This window comes from Canis lupus, chromosome 12 (assembly GCF_011100685.1).
Source record: "Canis lupus familiaris isolate Mischka breed German Shepherd chromosome 12, alternate assembly UU_Cfam_GSD_1.0, whole genome shotgun sequence".
Lineage (NCBI taxonomy): Eukaryota > Metazoa > Chordata > Mammalia > Carnivora > Canidae > Canis > Canis lupus.
In genome coordinates, this window is record NC_049233.1 from 62,971,127 (window position 1) to 62,991,586 (window position 20,460).

Consider the following 20,460-nt stretch of genomic DNA (forward strand, 5'->3'; position numbering starts at 1 on the left):
CTCCCACATCCTCACGCAGCTCCCACCTCGCTTTTAGGTCTGGCCTCACAGAACTCCCTTTCTGATCACCCCCCCTGAAACGGTCCCTGCCATCCTCTATCCCCTGACCCTGCTTTATCTTTCTTCATAACATTTATTCATTTATAGCATTATTAAATACAGGTTTTTAAGATTTTAATTGTCTGCTGTTGCCTCCCGCACCCCTGTGCTAGAGCCTGAGCCCAGTGGGAGCCAGGAATCTTTCTGCAATGCTCACCGTGTTATCACTGAGTCTCTGCTTACCCAATTAAAATGTTTTGCCTCATTTTTGCAAAACATACACTAGTGGTTTAGGAGCACAAACTACTTTTCAACTTTACTTTCAAGTTGAAATTTAAGAAGAAATTCAAGAAGGCTGTATTCCAGCTCATGTTTTTGTACTGATTTTTTGTTCAAGAGTTCTTTTTGTTATCTAACCACATTTAAGGCATTGAACTAATTGACAAGTATAGAACACAAATACCAGAGTATCTCAGAGCTTGGGATTTGGAATTTTTTTTTCTTCCTCATATTTTTTGTTTTATTTCTTTTAAAAAAGATTAAAAAAATTTTAAGTGATCTCTACACCCAACGTGGGGCTTGAACTTAACTCCCTGAGATCAAAAGTCGCATACTCTACTGACTGAGCCAGCCAGGTGCCCCTGTTTTATTTCTTGTTTTGTTTTATGTTTCAAATATTTATTCAAACATTCAAATATTATAAATCATCAAAAATATTCACTGTTTAGCTTTAAAGTATTTATATCAAAAATTCACTGTTCCTGCAGAACATAAAATAATCGTGCCAATTTGCAAAGGGCAGGGAATAAAAAGCCAGAAGGTGATATTAAGATGATTTCTTACTCACCATATACAAGAAGGAATGAAAATTGCTTAAATATAAAAGAAAGCTTATCTGATAGGGGCAATAAAGAATGACTTTTCCAAAAAGGAAAAATATTTAGACCACTTAACCTACCATAATAGTAGAAATGTAATATGGACCCTGATAATCATACCATGTTCATTCTTTACTAAATTCTTTAAGCTTTTAAATGTCATTTTCTTGGATTAGTTTAACCAAAACCATGGTCAGTCCAAACATCTGAACATTTTCATAGTGATGACACTTGGATGTATCTGATCAAAATTTAGCAACTAACTGTTAACAAAGTAAAAAAGATGAAGTTCACTACATTGTATTACAAGTCAAAAACAGCTGATCAACAAATAAATTATGCCCAATGGAGAGCAACTTGGTAATAAAAAGGAAGTATGTTTTCATGCAAAAACATGGATGAATCTCAAAAACATTGAGCTAAGCAAAAAAAAGGCAGTCACGTAATACACCTATATGTGGTGCCATTCATGTGAAATCCAGAAAAGGCAAAAAAGAAAAAAAAATCATGTCTAGTGGCAGAAATCAGATTACTGGTTACCTGGGACTAAGAGGAAAGGTATCTGAATGTAAAAGGGCGCGGGGAATCTTTTTGGGCGCTGGAAACGTTTTATGTCTCGATTGTGGTGATGGTCACATGGGTGTATATATTTGTTAAATTCATCAAGTTTTATACTTAAAATGGGTGCAGTTTATTGTATATAATTATACCTTAACAAAGTTGACTGAAAAAGATACTAACATCCATTTCCCCAAAACTTTTACTCTATGTATTTTTCTCGTAAAAACAACTTCAAGACTCATTTGATATGATTATTGCATTACCTATGAAAAATATGTTCTTGGGACACCTGGGTGGCTCAGCAATTTAGCACCTTCCTTTGGCCCAGGGCGTGATCCTGGAGTCCTGGGATCAAGTCCCACATCAGGCTCCCTGCATGGAGCCTGCTTCTCCCTCTGCCTGTGTCTCTGCCTCTGTGTGTGTGTGTCTCTCATGAATAAATAAAATCTTTAAAAAAATATATGTTCTTAATTTGCTGTGTTAACACTACCAATAATGATAATAATATTGTTAGCCATGTTTTATTAGACTGCTGTTCATGTTATGTAGTAAACATCTTCTTTAGGATCTACCTGATATGGGCATCCACACCTAACGTATGCTCCTGAAAGCTTTCTACCAAAACTTTCTCATTGGTTTTTCCTTTTTTAAAAACAGTTTTTATTTTAACCATCCAGTGTTCATCATAAATGCATTTCTTAATCCCCATCACCTATTTCATCCATCCCCCTATTTACCTCCCTTCTAGTAACCATCAATTTGTTCTCTGTAGTTAAGAGTCTCTTTTTTGGTTTGTCTCCCTCTTTTTTTTCCCTTTGCTCATTTGTTTTGTTTCTAAATTTCCACATATGAGTAAAATCATGGTATCTTTCTCTGATTGACTTTTTTCACTTAACTTTATACTCTCTAGCTCTATCCGTATTGTTGCAAATGGCAAGATTTCATTCTTTTTATGGCTGAATAATATTCCATTGTGTGTGTGTGTGTATATATATGTATCTATATATCTTCTTTATCCATTCATTAATCAATGGACACTTGGCTGCTTCTGTATCTTGGCTATTGTAAATAATGCTGCTATAAACATGGGAATATATGCATCCCTTTGAATTAGTGTTTTTGTATTCTTTTTTATTTTATTTTATTTATTGATGAGAAACACACACACACGAGAGAGAGAGAGAGAGAGAGAGAGAGAGAGGCAGAGACACAGGCTCCATGCAGGGAGCCTGATGTGGGGCTCGATCCTGGATCTCCAGGATCACACCCTGGGCCGAAGGCGTCGCTAAACTGCTGAGCTACCCAGGCTGCCGTGTTTTTGTATTCTTTAGGTAAATACCCAATAGTGTGATTGCTGAATCATATGGTAGTTCTATTTTTAACTTTTTGAGGAACCTCCATACTGTTTTCCACAGTGACTATAGCAGTTTGCATTCCCACCGGCAGTACAAGAGGGTTCCTTTTTCTCCACATCCTCACCAACATCTGTTGCTTTTTGTGTTTTTGATTTTAGCCACTATGACAGGTGTGAGATGATATCTCATTGTAGTTTTGATTTGCATTTCCCTGATGATGAGTGATGTTGAGCATCATTTCATGTGTCTGTTGGCCATCTGGATGTCTTCTTTGGAGAAACATATGTTCATGTCTTCTGCCCATTTTTCAGTTGGATTATTTGTTTTTTGGGTGTTGAATTTTATAAGTTCTTTGTATATTTTGGATAGTAACCCTTTAATGGATATATATCATTTGCAAATATCATCTCCCATTCCCTAGGATGCTTTTTAGTTCTGTTGATTGTTTCCTTTGCTATGCAGAAGCCTTTTATTTTGATATAGTCAACAGTTTAATTTTGCTTTTGTTTTCCTTGCCTCAGAAGGTCTCTCTAGAAAAACACTGCTATGGCCAATGTCAGAAAAATTATTGCCTGTGCTCTCTCCTAGAATTTTTATGGTATCATGTTTCACATTTAGGTCTTTAAATCTATTTTGAGTTTATTTAATATTTTTTGTTTGTTTTGTTTTTAAAGATTTTATTTATTTATTCATGAGAGACACACACAGAGAGAGAGGTAGAGACATAGGTAGAGGGAGAAGCAGGCTCCACGCAGGGAGCCCGATATGGGACTCGATCCTGTGTCTCCAGAATCACGCCCTGAGCCGAAAGCAGATACTTAATTTCTGAGCCGCCTGGAGATCTCTTGAGTTTATTTCTGTATGTGGTATAAGAAAGTGGTCCAGTTCAATCTTTTTCATGTAGCTGTTCAGTTTTCCCAACACCATTTGTTGAAGAGACTGTCTTTTTCCCATTGGATGTTCTTTCCTGCTTGGTCAAAGATTAATTGACTAAGTAAGTATGGGCTTATTTCTGGATATTCTATTCTGCTCCATTGATCTATGTGTCTGTTTTTTTTTTTTGTGCCAGTACCATACTGTTTTGATTATGACAGCTTTGTAATATAACTTGAAGTCTGGAATCGTGATGCCTTCAGCATTGCTTTTCTGTTTCAAGATTACTTTGGCTATTCAGGGTTTTCTGTGGTTCCATACAAATTTTAACATTTTTTAAAGGTTTTATTTTTAAGTAACCTCTACACACAGTGTAGGGCTCAGACTCACAACCCTGAGATCAAGAGTCGCATGCTGTACCAACTGAGCTAGCCAGGACCCCCATGCAAATTTCAGGATTATTCGTTCTAGTTCTATAAAAAATGCTTTTGATATCTTGATACGGATTGTATTAAATGTGTAGATTGCTTTGGTAATATAGACATTTTAACAGTATTTGTTCTTCCAATCCATGACTGTAGACTGTCTTTTCATTTCTTCGTGTCATCTTTAATTTCTTTCATCAGTGTTTTATAGCTTTCAGAAATAGTTCTTTCACCTCTTTGGTTAGATTTAGTCCTAGGTATCTTTTTAGTTTTGGTGCAATTATAAGTGGGATTGTTTTCTTAATTTCTCTTACTGCTTCTTCATTATTGGGGTATAGAAATGCAACAGATTTCTGTACATTGATTTTGTATTCTGTGACTTTACTGAATTCGTTTAACAATTCTAGCAGTTTTTTGATGGAATCTTTCAGGTTTTCTTTACATATAGTATCACGTCATCTGCAAATAGTGAAAGTTTTACTTTGTTATTGGTATCAATATCATTTATTTCTTTTTCTGTCTGATTGCTGTGGCTACAACTTTCAATACTAAGTTGAGTAAAAGTGGTGAGGGTGGACATCCTTGTCTCATTCCTGACCTTAGGGGAAAGGCTCTCCATTTTTCCCCAACGAGAATAATGTTAGCTGTGGAATTTTCATATTCATTGATTTATTCTTATCCACTAAGAAATAATAGAAAGATGTGATGAGTTTCATAATTTTAATGTAGTATAAAATCTATATCTACAATGTATATTTAAATGTGCCAAGTAATAACTTATTGTGCATAAGTTGTTTTTCTTATTACAGCTAGGAATTGGAATTACATTTACAGAATAGGACTAACAAGGGAAAAAGTAGATAGAAAAAGCCCAAATGAGATTAATTTATACTGTGAATCTCATAGTAAGAAATGAAGAATAAAACAAACTGGGCACTCTGAGAAGTCTTAGAAATCACAGTCCATGCGAGCTGGTTCTGTTGCTGCCTGTTAATAAGCTGGCCACTTTCTGCACTCTGATTGAGAAAGTCATTATTTTTCTTTGTTGGTTGTAATTTCTGCTGATGCTGGTACTCTTATTATAGCAGTCCTGTAACTCAGTTGGCTAGGATTGATTTGTAGACTCTGGGTCTTTATTGATAACCTTTACTGACCTTGTCAGATTCACAGATCCTCATTATGGCCAAAGTCCAAAGTGCTTCATGAAACAAAATGTTTTGGCACAAGCATGTGATTCTGTGAACACTGACCTGAAAAGAGGTTGCTGTGCAATGAGAGACCATTGCTACCTAAACCAACAATTTTCCTTGAAAATCCCAGTGTAAAATATGCACATATATGTTTGTTTATTCAGTAGGGTGCCTCTAGCTCCCTATTCCAGCATCCTTTGTACTCCAAGGAAATTAAAGCATGCCTTGAATTCTGATAGTGTCTGCATGAACACACACAAAAAAACCCTAAATCGTATCCATCTCTGTGTTGACATAGATTGAGGTCTTTTCCAGCTTTCACAGCAAAATTGAATTCCTGCAAAAAAAAATTGTTTCATGCAATAAGATGTAATCTCTTAAACCTTTTACCATTGGTTTCTTATCATTGAATTTGGAGAATTATATTCTGGGAATATGAATGTGTTAGCGAAGAAAATAATGTTTTGAAACCCAGAGAAGCAGCTTTTTATCAGTATTCATAAAAACCAAATCCTTATTTCCTGGAAGAGCAAAGCAAATGATGACATTCCCTGCAGTAACTTCATCAATTAGTTCATAAATTTCCTTGAGTGTCCACCCACGGTGTGTAGAAGCCTGCTTTACATGCTCTGGAGCATTAAGAAAAAATACTGGAGGAGGTGTTTTGCCTCAAGGAATGTGATTTTGGTTAATATTAACTAAGAGACATGCAAAAATACAATGTGTGTGTGTGTGTGTGTGTGTGTGCACACTTCTCTATAGTATCTGTCTTCATCATTATTGATCCTCTGCAGCTAAATACAGAGATTAACTAGGTATGATGGTTGTGTTTAGGACGAAGAGAAAGTAAATGGATTAGAAAGTGCAGTTAACATAATTTAAAAAAATCTCTGCTAGTACTGGCATAGTCCTCCACTTCTTCGTCTTCAAGTCAATGCCTTGGTTTGACCATGAATTAGACTTTGAATAGACATAGGTGACTCTCCTATAACAGGGTATAGAACAAGCTAGCAACATGAGAGTGACAAAGGACTCAATTGCACCTTCAATATTCCCCAGCAACCTTTTCATTTTAGGAAGAACTGTAGTCTGGAGTGGACACTGGCAGAAGAAGTTATGATGTCTTTTGGTGTACCCATTTGTTTTGTCCAAAGCACCTAACCAGTTGGGATCTGAAGACCAAGCTGATAACTCAAGGAGGACCTCTGATACTTGGTGCAGAAGCCACCCTTGTCTTTACAGGAGACTTGTAGCTCTTCCCTGCCACTTAGCCTTTATTAGGAACTTCTCAGTCTATCTGTACATGTTTCCAAAATTTTGAACCTTGAAAAAAATAGGACTGAGTTCTCACTCTTTTCCTTCCAGAAGCCTTCTTGTCTCCTTATCAAAGTAACCACCCATTTTTAAAAAAAACTTTAAGTTCTATGTAATAATAGCAGTGGAAGTGTGTGCAATGCCTTCAGACTCACCAAGCCTTTAACTACACCAGAGGCATGTTCAACCTGCCCACCTACATCTTCTCCACCTCCCTAATACAAGGAGTGTGACTCAGCGGAGTTTAGGATCAAATTTAAAGATGCCTGCTACACATTTTCCTGAAAAAAAAATTATGCAAGATATGCACTCTCATGTATATACATGTTTAACATCAAAACACTCTTTACAATTTTGATTAATCTTTCAAATACTTAAGTAAAATCGACAGCTTAGGAAAGGTCTCATGTTTACCCTGTGGTTTGCCTAAATCCTGGTCCATTGTCAATGTGGGTGTAAGTATTTCAGCTTGAAAGGATGGAAGTGATAATTGACTTGCAAAAATTATGAAACTAGTGCTTTAGAGACTCCTGGGAGGAAAAAAGTCACTTCTATTTGGAAAATATTCAAGGAGAACTTGATAGAGGAAAGTTTATTTTCAATCATGGTATTACTTGCATAGGCTTGAGCCAACCTTGTGTACAAACCTTTGATCTGTGCAATGCTTCTCCTTTCCCAGTCCTTCGGCATACATTTCAAGATGGCAGTTGGTGTGGAATTTTCAAAGAAGGTCAAAGGCTGGATGTGATAAGAGGTGTGATTTTGAAAAAGTGCAGGTTGTATTTGTAGTAAGGATAGACTGTTTTGACTCAAGTGCATCAGGTTTATGGTGTCAAGTTATAGGAGAGGTGACATTCAGGTATGAGGGCACAGGTGATAGGAACGCTCCACTCACACAAGTCTTTGTGAGAAGAAAGACCCTTTCTGCCCCCATAGAAATCAGAGTGCAGACTTCTCTGCTTGCTTCCATTAGGGGTTTTACTTTTATTTTTTTATTTTTTAAAATATTTTATTTGTTTGAGAGAGAGAAAGTGAGAGACAGAGCATGAGTAGTGGGCAGAGAGAGAAGGAGAAGCAAAATCCCCACTGAGCAGGGAGTCTGATTTGGAGCTCGGTCTCAGGGCCCTGGGATCATGACCCGAGCTGAAGGCGGATGCTTAATGGACTGAGCCACCCAGGTGCCCCTCCATTAGGGTTTTTAATTTTTTTTTTTGGAGAGTGAGAATATCATTACAAATCCATGGAATTAAAAAAAAACATAGTATCATCAGCCACTGATAGGTATAAAATATATTTTATAACATTGCAAACTGGTGATATTCTAGTTCTATCATGTCTTTGTCATGTATTAACTTACATAATTCCAATTTTGTTTTTTGCTCCATCCATTTGGTCACCCTATGAATTAACTAAGTTCCCTAGAAACCAAAGTTTGAAGCCAAGTGTGCATGCTCTAAGTTTTAGTGGGAGACGTACCTCAAGGACAGCAGGAGTGAAAGTAAAAGGGAAGTGAGGCAGGGAAGGAGGAAAAGCAAATGCAAAGAGGTATGTGACTGAGCTGTTAGAGCCTCACAGAAATACACGACTGGTTGTTTGGTCACATCGGACATCTTTCAGAGGTGTGAAGCACTACCTGTTGGAACGGTCCATAAGGGAGGAGAGAAGGCAAATCTATCTGCTGATGGTTTCCCATATCTCGTCTCGTTGCTCAAAATTCAAAGTTCACTTCAAGAGCTGTTAACTCCTCTAACCTTCTGGTTGAACTATCAGACTGGCCAGGGTAGCATTTGGGAAAGCCAGATCCCACGCCCTCATGTCTCACACTGTATCTGGTCCAGAAGCACGTGAAGGAGGACAGCATCTTTATGCTCATGCTCTCAGGTTGCATCTGGGCACCAGGGCTGCTTGGTGCCCCTCAGCAGCTGGTAGGAAGCACAGGTTCAGAGCCCAGCTCTTACTGCAGGGGAGCCTGAGACAGCTGCAGTGTTAGAGCAGGTGGCGGTAGTAGTGGCGGGGATGTCCACTGAAGTAGTGGCCACGCCCAGGGGCAGGGGAGGCTGTGCAAAAGCTCGGTTTTACATTCTCTGGAGCATACTTCATACAAAAGAAAGATAGTCTAAATGCTTGGCTTTTGCCCTTTCAAACCATTTTTTAGAATAGTGCATTGGTTCCATAGGTCTTATGATTAGTGAGGTAATAATCAATGAGGATTCTTAATTTTGTTTTGTTTTGTTTTTGTAAGGATGGGCATATCATTACAAATCCATGGGTTTTTTAAGACTTAACTGACGTATTTCCATCCACTGAGATCTATTTATTTCAATCAATTGAAATTTATATTTATCATAAATGCATATTTTAGAAATGTCTAGATTATCCCTTTTTGGCAAGTGAAGACCACTTCAAGTTGCTTCCTGATTCCTACTGACGTGTCTCCAGAAGTCTTTGAGAGCTCTCTTGGTTTTTGGTGTGACGGGGTGTCTTACACATTTCCTGTCTCAGACCTGGAATCAGCCATTTCTGTAGGGAGCCCTGGTTCATTGTCATGGGAATGGTGTTGAGAACCAAAATCTGGGCACTAAGGGTAAAAGTAGGAGAATATTGAAGGTGAATCCAAGTGTTAGGAAGATCCTATTAAATGAAAAGTTTCAAAAAATAGAAAAATTAAATTCTCAACAGGAAAATTAAAATTTCAACAAATGCATATAATCGAAATGTATATTATTTTAAATCTGGCAGAAAATTCAAATTTTTACTTGGGGGTCTTGGCAGATTCCTACTTAAAAACTCCTTAAAGGGGCACCTGGGTGGTTCAGTCGGTTTAGTGTCTGCCTTCAGCTCAGATCATGATCCCAGGGTCCTGGGATCAAGCCCCAAATCCCAAGGAGCAAGCCTCACTGAGCAGGGAGCCTGCTTCTCCCTCCCCTTCTGCTCTCTCTCTCACTCTCAAATAAAGAAAGAAAATCTTAAAAAATAATAATAATAAAAACTCCTTTCATTCAGTTGATCAACCACCATTATTTTGGTACCTTCTGTTTGCAAATTCTTTAGGCTCTCCAACTGCTTGCAGGTTCTTTATAATTGTATGTGGGTCCTGAGAATGGAAGCTTGCAAACAGCCAGGAATCTGTGTACATATGTTTTACAAAGGAAGCTCAGTCCAGGGAGAATGAGGTGGAAGAGAAAATTAATTTATTTAGCAAATATCCATTTACCTTCCATGTGCCTGGGCTCTGCTATGGAGAATTCAAAGGTGAATTTATTTATCTGTCCATCTATTTATCTATTTTTATTAATTTTTTACTTTGATTCCAGTATAGTTAACATGCAGTATTATATTAGTTTCAGGTGTACAATATAGTGATCCAACACTTTATACAACACCCAGTGCTCATCCACAAGTGCACTCTTTAATCCCTATTACGTGTTTAAACCTCCCCCCCACCTCCCCTCTGGTAGCCATCAGCATGTTCTCTGTAGTTAAGCGTGTTTCTTGGTTCGTCTCTCTCTTTTTTTTTTCCTTTGCTCATTTGTTTTGTTTCTCAAAGGTGAACTTAAAATACAAAGTTAAAAAAGGGATCCCTGGGTGGTGCAGCGGTTTAGCGCCTGCCTTTGGCCCAGGGCGCGATCCTGGAGACCCAGGATCGAATTCTGCACCGGGCTCCCGGTGCATGGGGCCTGCTTCTCCCTCTGCCTATGTCTCTGTCTCTGTCTCTCTCTCTCTCTCTATGTGACTATCATAAATAATTAAAAATTTAAAAAAAAGTTTATCCCTCTAGGTATTTCCAGATTATTTGAAAGTAAGAGAAGAAAACAAAAAAGAAGAGAAGAAAAATGTCTTTTGGGGTATGAACTGCCGTAGACAGAAGAAGGAGAGCCCTACAGCCAAAGTAGGGCCAGAGTAGGGCTTCTGGGAGAAAGAAGCATTAAATTTAGTCTTAAAGAATGACTCCCGGGTAGAAAAAGACTGTAGCGCTGGAAAATAGAGTACTTAAACTATAGGGAAAAAAGCACATGTAAAGCCAAAGAGAAGGGAAAGGGAATATCCTAAAGGAATGGCAAGGAGTTTTGTGCAGGACATGTGGAGCAGGCCCCGTGATGAGGAGGAGAGGAAGGGTGGGCAGGCTGAGGCTCATGGGTGCCGAGCCATTAGAGAGTTAAGTGAGATTGAGCTCATGTGGGAAATATCATTTATGAATAGAATTTTGTCATTTCCTTTGTAGATGTTGACTTTATTTTATTTTATTTTATTTTATTTTATTTATTTTATTTTTATTGGAGTTCGGTTTGCCAACATATACCATAACACCCAGTGCTCATCCCATAGATGTTGACTTCAAAACAATTTGGGGGCTTCGATGGGTAGAATGAAGACCACCATGTTCTGAACAAACCAGTGGACACTGGGAGGCCAGGGGTGCAGGCTGGCGGTGCAGGGAATGCGGTGGGCAGTAGCGGCTCCAGATAGCCATCAGGGTCCCAGAACTTTCTTTACTGAAGCTCTAATTTCACCTATTTCAGTTCCTCTCTTGACTTCCAGTCTTGACTCCATAGTGACTTTTCATTAGGAACTCTCTTTCCGGGCAGCCCCGGTGGCCCAGCGGTTTAGCCCCGCCTTCAGCCCAGGGTGTGATCCTGGAGACCTGGGATCTAGTCCCACATTGAGTCCCACATTGGACTCCCTGCATGGAGTCTGCTTCTCCCTCTGCCTGTGTCTCTGCCTCTCTCTCTCTCATGAATAAGTAAATAAAATCTTAAAAAAAAAAAAAAAAAAAAAAGGAACTGTTTCCCAGTTCCTGACGTCGCTGATGATTTTTGAGTGGCTGAAAGCCATCTTTGGGTCCTGAACTCTCACTTGGTAGGTCTTTAAACTGATAAGAGTACAGGCTTATGGCAGGGTTCTAGGATTGATCCATTTGGGGTTAGGAACTCCCATGGGAAATTTAATTTAAGGCCTGATGAATAAGACCCTGTGGATGGTGTCACACTGTTTGTGTTAGGATAAATCTAAGCCTCATAATAAAGACACTCCAAAACAGCATGACTTTAATAACGACAACAGTAATAATAATTTTTTTTCAAGTTTCTTTCTGTCACATAGTAGTTCCTTTTCTTTTTAAGACTTTTATTTATTGAGAGAGAGAGAGTGAGTGAGAGAAAGAGAAGGAGCAGGGGCAGAGGCAGAGAGGGAGGGAGAAGCAGACTCCCCACTGAGCTGAGAGCCCAATGTGGGCCTCAATCCCAGGACTCTGGAATCACGACCTGAGCCAATGGCAGACCCTTAACCGACTGAGCCCCCCATGAGCCCCTCGCACAGTAGTTTCAAAGTGAGTGTGGCAAGTCAGTATGGGAGCTTTGTTCCTCTGAGGACCCAGGCTGGCTCCAAGTCATGGCTCTACTGTCCCTTGGCTGGTGGCCTCAAACTTCAAGGTGCATAGGAACTCCTCAGGGATTTTGTTAAAAATGCAGATTCTATTTTAGAAGGTCTGGGGCTGATCGTGGGCACCTGGGTGACTCAGTGGATTAAGCATCTGCCTGAGACTCAGGTCATGATTTCAGGGTCCTGGGGTCCAGCCCCGTGGCGAGCGCCCTGCTCAGCAGGGAGTCTGCTTCTCCCTCTCCCTCTGCCCCTTTCTCCTCTATGTGGGAGAGCCTTCGTTCTCTCTCTCTCAAATAAATAAATTAAATAAATAAAATAATAAATAAATAAATCTCTCAAATAAATAAATAAATAATAAATAAATAAAAAAAAAAAGAAAGAAAGAAAGAAAAAAAAAAGGAGAGAGAGAAGGCCTAGCTAGGTCAGGAGCTGAGACTCTGCATTTCTAACAGTGGCAGTGGTGATGCAGCTGCCAGTCCCTGCCCTTCTCTGGGGTTGCAAGACCCTAGTGCGTTCCTACGCCCACGTTGTCAGAGCTGGGCCGCAGACACGTTCAGGGTCTGACCTGCAGGGAAGGGAAAGGTGGGGGCCGGGGGTGGAGAATCCTTGGATGATGGGAGGTGGCACCTGCCACTTCTGCTCACGCTCCTTGGGTGGAATCTCCACTACCTGGCCACACCTCGCTGCAAAACCATCTGGGCACGTAGTCTTGCGGCGCAGTCGGGCACACAACTATAATTCTAGCACTTTGGGACAGTGGGGGGCAGATGTTGGCAGACATCTCACAGTCCCTGTCACATCACTCTCTCTAAAGCTCCCTCATGCACCTCCCAGGGGCGTCTGGCGATCACCCAAGAAGGTGAGGCGGACCCAGAGAAGTGTCCAGGACGCTTTCCAGACCCACACTTCACAGCATTCTTTGCTTCGACACCTTCTTGAAAAATTCCATGCCTGGAATTTCCCGAGTACAGAGGTGGCCTTTTTTTTTTTTTTTTTTAAGATTTTATTTATTTATTCATGAGAGAGACAGAGGCAGAGGGAGAAGCAGGCTCCATGCAGGGAGCCTGACGTGGGACTCAATCCCAGGACTCCAGGATCAGGCCCTGGACTGGAGGCAGACGCTCAACCGCTGAGCCACCCAGGCGTCCCACAGAGGTGGCCTCTTTAAGGAGAGAATGCACGAGCAGACTTTCTTCTTTCTACCTTCGTGACTTTGAAAGTGAATGAAACGACCAGACCAGACGGTACCTCCTTAAGATCGACTCCTTTTAATGCTTCCTGTTTGGGTGAGAAGACATTGATGGTTCGAGGCCAGGGTCACATCATTTCAGCAAAGACCGTCTTGCCGGGCTGCAGCAAGTGTGCCGCAGGTTTTCCCATCCAGTGGGTGAGATAAAATAATAAATGAGTGCAGGCTGCTGGCCAGATGCATAGGCAGCCTGAGAATGAATCATAATCACTACATTTGCAATAAAGCCCCCGTTTATATGCAGACAGACAGCAACATTAGATGGTCAAATAGCTCAAGGATGAAAATGAAAATTGAATGCAAAACTTATTGTTCATGAGGGATGATATTTGTCCTACTATTTTTATTTACCTGATTGAAAAGTGTCCGGCTTATCCACTGAAGGAAAAATCTCATTTCCTGATACTCTTCTCAATACTCAAGCAAATGAAATAGAATTAACTAAAAATGGAATGATATAATCTGCTTTAGCCAAAAGGCTAGAAGGGCAAGGAATAATTGAGTAAGCACTCCGTGGCTGCTCTCATAGGTCCTGAATAAATGAATGTGTAGGGAGAGATACTAAGCTGCTCACTGAAAAAAATAAAATTAAATATGTATATTATCCCCTCAAAATACAGACCTAGGAAACAATGAGCCTTTAGTTGGATTTTCTCCCCAGCATGGTATTTCTATGCTTCCACCGAAATGAAAAAAGTCTCAAAATAAGAAGAAACCCTGAGATATTACTTTTGAAATCAAATAAGGCTACGGCGTGCTTCCATTAGCCCCAACAGTTACTTCCAATTATTGTGACCAAATTTTCTCATCTGCGTTTCTGTAGAGAAACAATATTTGTATTTCAGGATTGGAAAGCTGAGAATTGAATCATTTTATGCGGATGCTTGAGACTGCAGCAGCCGTCTTAGAAGAGAAGGACCAATTCTCCCTGGACTCTGGAGTCCAAAGTCGCAGACTTAAATCCCAGCCACTTCATTTTCGAATGATCATGATAATGATGAAAATAATGATGAAGAAGATGCCGATGGCCATGGCAATGGGCAGCGTCTGCGGGGCGCTCACTGAGGACGTGACACTGTTCAGATGCTTTCACGTGTCAACTCCTTCATTCTCCTACCTGAAGGCAGGTGGTATTATAATCCCCACTTTACAGATGAGAAGAAATGAGGCCCAGGGATGCTAAGTGACTCTCCTGAGGTCGTATGGCCAGTATAGCAGACAATGTTCACCCCAAACCCTGCTGCCGCTTTCTGGACACAAAGGCAGCTGACATTTCCCAGCCTCTTTGGCAGTCAGGGTGGCACTGGCCCAAGTACTAGCTGATGGAATGTGAGAGATGGGTGTCGTTTTTAGAAGCCGGAGTGCCTCCTCCATGCATCTTTTTGCCAGCTAGATGAAGATGATGATGGGACACTGGGTTGGAGGGGGTGTGTGTGTGCAGAGCCACAGGTGGAAGGGGTCTGGGTCCCTGAATCACTCCCGTCCATCAGGAGCAGCCTCCTTTGCATCTACTCCAATGACGTAGACAATGACAAACTTCTACTTTGTCCCAACTGTTACCCGCCCCGGGGGGGGGGGGGTACTCCTTGTTACCACCTTGATTACCAGCACTGGCTAACTCCCCAGAAGTGGTGCAATCTGGATTTGAATCCAGGCAGTCTGGCGGCAGAGTCCACCTGGCTTACATCACTTGACCTGCTTCCTTATTTGAAAAATGGGAGTGATTGTGACCACCTATGTCTCCAGGCTTCTAAGCTGGTGTCCTGAGGTCTCCAGAAGAAGACTGAGTTCTGTATGGTTTCTGAGACGATCTGAGACAGAGTCAGAAGTACCCTGTGAGGTGTTTGGCTTGGTGTTGGGTGAATAGTCTACCCAGGGTTGGAGCCTTTCTAGGGCCATGATTCTTTCTCTCTCTCTCTCTGAGGACCTTAGACGTCAGCTGGATTCTCTACAGGCTCCATGATGCTCTTTCTGCTATTCTCCATCTCCAGGTGAGATGTCTCCTGGTCCAGGCCAGGCATAGCCCATCCCTTCTCTGTAATGTGTGTCATGGTTTCACCTCTAGGGGGGTTGCCTGTAAAAGCGCCAATCCTCCCACCTCCAGCCCCTCCCACTATAGCTTCTTCCTGTCTCTTGCTCCTCTGCCCCTGAGATCCCAGTGTGACGTGAGCCAGCTTGCCTGACTTTTCACCCTACTAGTGTTGGTCCTACCTCCAGGAAAGGGTTATGGTAAGGATGAATTTAGGTATATAAAAGCACATTACAAATGTACGGTATAAAATTGGTTATTGACATGTTCAAATTTTTAAATCTCATGTAAAAGAGGGAATTTTGTTGTGCTCCAGTAGGTGTTAGTTGGGAAAATGGCCCAGATGTTTTTTAAATGGTAGTTTTTAAAATTCGATTTTGCAGGTAAAATTAATCCAAATATCCTATGGGTTACATAAAGCACTTTAGAAAGAATTGAAGTGAAGGGGCACCTGGGTGGCTCAGCTGGTTAAGCATCCAGCTCCTGATTTCGGCTCAGGTCATGATCTCAGGGTCTTGAGCTCCAGCTCCGCGATGGGCTCTGTGCCGGGTGTGGAGCCTGCTTAAGGTTCTCTCCCTCTGCACCCCCCACCCCACTGTCTAAAAAATAAGAAAGAATTGAAGTGAAAACCGAAGATGATGTTGGGGTATAGAAGTAATTACCAAAGATCACAATTGAAAAGTGTTAATAACTGCAGATAACACATTCACTGGCAATTCTTAATGGCAGAGACTGCTGGTTCCTTTGTGGCTTCTTTTATGCTGAATTATGGCACCGAAGCAAGCTGTTGATTATAAAAGCCTAAGATGAAGCCTTCTCGACACAGACCTGTAATTCTTATTTGCTCATCTGTCCTGGGGCATTATAGGCTCTACCCATGGGGTTGAAAGTACTTCTATATACTCATTTTAGTTCATGAAGAAAAAAGCTCTTTTCTATATCTACTCCTTCTGTTTGATTTTAAGAATTCAGGTTTCAGCTTCCAGGCAAAGCAATTTCAGGATACATAAAATAGAAACACCAGGATGGAGAGGATGCTTTTACGTGCTCGAGTCAGTGTCCAGGACATAATGTGTAGATTTGAATATATATATATTTAATCAATATATACTTATTAAGTGTATGTTTATTTAACTTATTTATTATCTTATAATTATATGTTGTCCCATCAGAACTTTGAATAAATCATTATACAGTAATATAAGTTATATATAAGTATATCAACCATATTAAATATATAAAAAATATCTTTATTAGATATTAAATATATAAATATGTTAAATACATTTATTTATATGTTCATTTATATTTAAAGCTTTTTTATTTTGTAGCAATTCTTGATTTATAGGAAATTGCAAATTTAGAACAAGGGGTTCCTCTATATTCTTCGTTAGCTTCCCCTAATGTCATCTTTCATAATCTGGGATCTATTTGTCAAACTAAGAACTTAACATTGGAATACTATTAACACAGCTACAGGTTTTATTGAGATTTTACTAGCTTTCCCATTACCATCCCTTTTCTGGGCCACGCTCCTGTCCAAGATGTCCCATTGCATATAGTTGTCATGTCTCCTTAATCCCTGGTCTGTGACACTTCCTTAGTCTTTCTTTGTTTATCATGACCTTGATCGTTTTGAAGAGTACTGGTCAGGTATTTTATTGATTGTCCCTCAATTTTTGGTTTGTCTGTGTTTTCTCATAACTAGAAAGGGGTTAGGGTTTCTGAGAGATACTAGAGAGAAAAAGTGTCATTCTTATCACATTATATCAAAGAGTACACATGATGAATTTGGCTCATCGTGGGTGATGCTAACCTTGATCATCTAGCTAGGGTAGTGTTTGCTAGACTGCCCCACTATCAAGTTACTTCTCCCCCCTTGCCATGGTCTGTCTTTTGGAAGCATCTCAAGGTGGGAGTTGGAGGAGTGGGGGTGGGGGGAGAGGATTAAGCTTCACCTACTTGAGGGTGGAGTATCTACATACATTATCTTCTTTCCTCTGTAAGGGAGAATTGTTGGATCTCCTATATTCATTTCTCCAATCATTTATTTATGTCAGTGTGGAACCATGGGTATTTGTTGTATTTTGGGCATAATCCAGTGCTATGTTATTTATCTCACTGTCATATTGTTCCAGCTTTGTCCATTGAGAGTTCTTTCAGATTCACTCTTGAGTCCCTTCAACATGCCCTGTCTTTCAAATCTTTATTCATTTTTTTGAGTACTTCCCCTTGTTGGCACTGAAAGACACTTCCTGTTTCTCTTGAATTTTCATGGCCTGAAATCCGCCATTATTTCAAGAAACCCCTTTTGTTGGAGAATCATACCTACTCCAGAAGCTTCAGCAGTGATGTTTACAGAGAAAACTTTGGCACAAAGTGGATCTACCTTGGACCCAGACTGGGAATTAAAGTGCAGTGCTCTCAGGTTGCCCTATAAGGGGCGTCTGGGCATGGATCCACAGGATTTGTATTGTGTGTGAGATAGCAGGGACACCTCTTCTTGGCTTTTTTGAAGTGATGTAGAGAAATGTGAATCCTTTTGCCCAGGCTCTCAACAGGAATTGGGATGTCAAAGTTAAGTATATCTAAGTCAAATATGCCTTTGTGGTTATTATCTATGGTTGTTAGTCTTTCAGAATTAATCTTAATGCTGCTATCCTAATAGTTGTTTCAGTTAGAAATCTCTCTTCTCAGACATGAATTGTTGTTGGAGGTTGTATGTGGATGTTATAAACAAAAAAATAGACCGGAGATGTCCTGCCGAGATTATATATTAGAGAAAGGTTGAGTAACAGCGAATTGTCTGCTAGCAGCAGAGAGATGATATGGAAGAAAAATTGCTGACTGATATTAATAAGTAAATGACTTTGGTCAGAATGCTCCTTAATAAAAGTCAAGTTTACTATTTTTGTAGCAGGATAACCTATTGATATATTACTTTTATGCTTTATTCACACTGTTGTAGAAGATTTAACTATAAAGGATTAATTCCCACTTGCTGTCCCCTGATGCTGTGATATAATAAGAATTATATACTTGCTCTTTGTCCCCAGTTCCTGGCACAGAATTCCCGAAGTCCTTGGAATCTCCTGGGCGATAAGGGTAAGAGGACCATCTTTGTTTAATAATAATAATAATAATAATAATAATAATAATAATAATAATAAAGTCCTTTTCAGCCATACCTGAGTTTATGCTAAGAGATGACTCTTTGAGGACGAGGGGTGGTTGTTGGAAGAGCCAGCCATGCCAGTAGAGGGTTAGAACCTTCACCCCTACCCCCTGACCTCTAGGAGGAGCTAGAGAGCAATTAATCACCAATAGCCAATAATTTCATCAATCGTGTTTACATCGTGAAGCCTCCATTAAAATTCTAAATGATGGGGTTCAAAGACCTTCCAAGTCAGTGAACACATCCATGTGCTGAGAGGTTGACACATCCCAACCTCACAGGAAGAGAAGCTGCTATGCTCAGGATTCCTCTGGACCTTGTTCTGTGTACCTCTTCTTTTGGCTGTTTACCTGCCAATCCTTTATAATAAACCAGCAATACTGAGTAAAATGTTTCCCTAATTTCTGTGAGCCATTGGATATCAAATTACCTAGTCTGAGGAGGAGATTGTGCGAACCTCTGATTGGTAGCCAAGTCAGTCAGAAGTCTGGAGGCCCAGGATTTGTGAGTGGCATCTGAAGTGGTGGCACCCTTGTAGGCCTGAGCCCTCAACATGGAGGGCCTGAGGCTAAGTTTTGGCAGTTAGTGTTAGAACTGAATTTTCAGGTGCCCAGTTAGTGTCCAGAAAGTTGAAAAATTGGTGGGTGTGGGTAAACATCTCACATGTTTGGTGTCAAATGTGTTGCGAACTGGGAAATAGTTTTTCTTTTACCCCTTTTATTCCCTCCCTCTGCTTTCTTAACACACATGCACACACACACACACACACACACACACACACACACAGCATCACTCCCATATATTAGATATTAGGTCTTTGCTCTGGTGCTCTGGGATCCACAGCTTCTGGAAGAAATGAAGGTATTAGGAACTGGGAACCAGACTCTGAGGAGCAAGGATTTCAGCTAATTGTCTGAAAGAGGGAGAAAGGAAGGGGCTGGGATGGACTCTCTAGGAAACTATATTGTTCTGGAGTTGTCTGAACTGTGACACAGGAGCTGTGAAGGCGTGGAGTAGAAGGTCCGAATCTCGGCTTGTGGACAGCAGGAAGTGCCACTGAAAGGGACACCACCCGAGAGTGCCTGAGCCACAGGACAGGAAGCAATAGTGAAATAGCAGCCACAGACTGAGGGCTTCTTGCAGGGCTCTCCCATAATTCTAGGGAGAGCAAGGAACCTTGAAAATGATGACAGTATATATCAGCCTTGGTGAATGATGGATGTGGACCAGAATCACTTTGATTAGAAAAGTAAGGACAAATTACAGCATCTGAACTGGAAGAATGGCTATCATGACTCACAGGATTCAGCTCATAGTTGGGACTCATGACTCTGATTTACTGCAGTGAAAGGACACCAAACACAATCAGCAAAGGGGAAAAGTGCATGGGGCAAATCCAGGTGCAGGATTTCCGGGGTCCCATCCCAGTGGGGCCATAGCATGACCCTCATCCTCCCAACAGTGCATTATGACAACAGTGTGAATGTTGCCAACCAGGAAGGCTCATCAGAGACTCAACATCGAGGGTTTTTCCTGAGGACACCCTCTGCCTGGTGACACCCAAATCCAGACTCCCAGAAGGAAAATATAGGTTTGTCATAACCCACCTTGTTTGTACAAATAGTTCAGACAGAGTGAGATGCTTTTATCAGCTAATGGGGGGAGCCCTTCTAAAATCCAATGTCTCAGGGATCCACGGAGTCACAAGAAGAATGGGGGTACCTGGGTGTGGCAGTGTTCCCAGGCATCAGAGGGTGAAGTCAGCTGCAAACAGCGAGTCTAGGCACCAGCTTTCTGTGTGGTGTTGTCATAAACTGTGCACTGCTACACAACTGGGCGACTGGTCTCCAGGCCGGGGTCCAGCAAAAGGCAGAAGTGGACCAAGCCCCCCTCCCTGCAGCATGGGCCATGGTGCAGGAGTCCATAATGTTTGGAGACTCCAAAGGGGTCAAGGGCCTGAGATGAACATGCTTGGTCACAGGCAGGGTGAACA

The 20,460-nt window shown here is 40.9% G+C and overlaps 1 protein-coding gene across 4 annotated transcripts in view; it reads left to right on the forward strand.

The window, feature by feature from the left end:
• LOC111098147 overlaps window positions 1–20,460 on the forward strand; it is a 105,293-nt gene that overhangs the window by 29,279 nt on the left and 55,554 nt on the right. For 2 of the 4 annotated variants that reach the window (XR_005368077.1, XM_038554837.1), the window contains exons 2-4: window positions 14,109–14,386; window positions 15,196–15,254; window positions 18,349–18,397. Coding sequence is in view for 1 of the 4 variants with exons in the window: in XM_038554837.1 (XP_038410765.1) it covers window positions 14,138–14,386; window positions 15,196–15,254; window positions 18,349–18,397 (357 nt within the window). In the remaining 3 variants the exon portion in view is untranslated. The remainder of the gene's footprint in view (window positions 1–14,108; window positions 14,387–15,195; window positions 15,255–18,348; window positions 18,398–20,460) is intronic. The other 2 variants (XR_005368079.1, XR_005368081.1) reach the window with 1 other exon arrangement.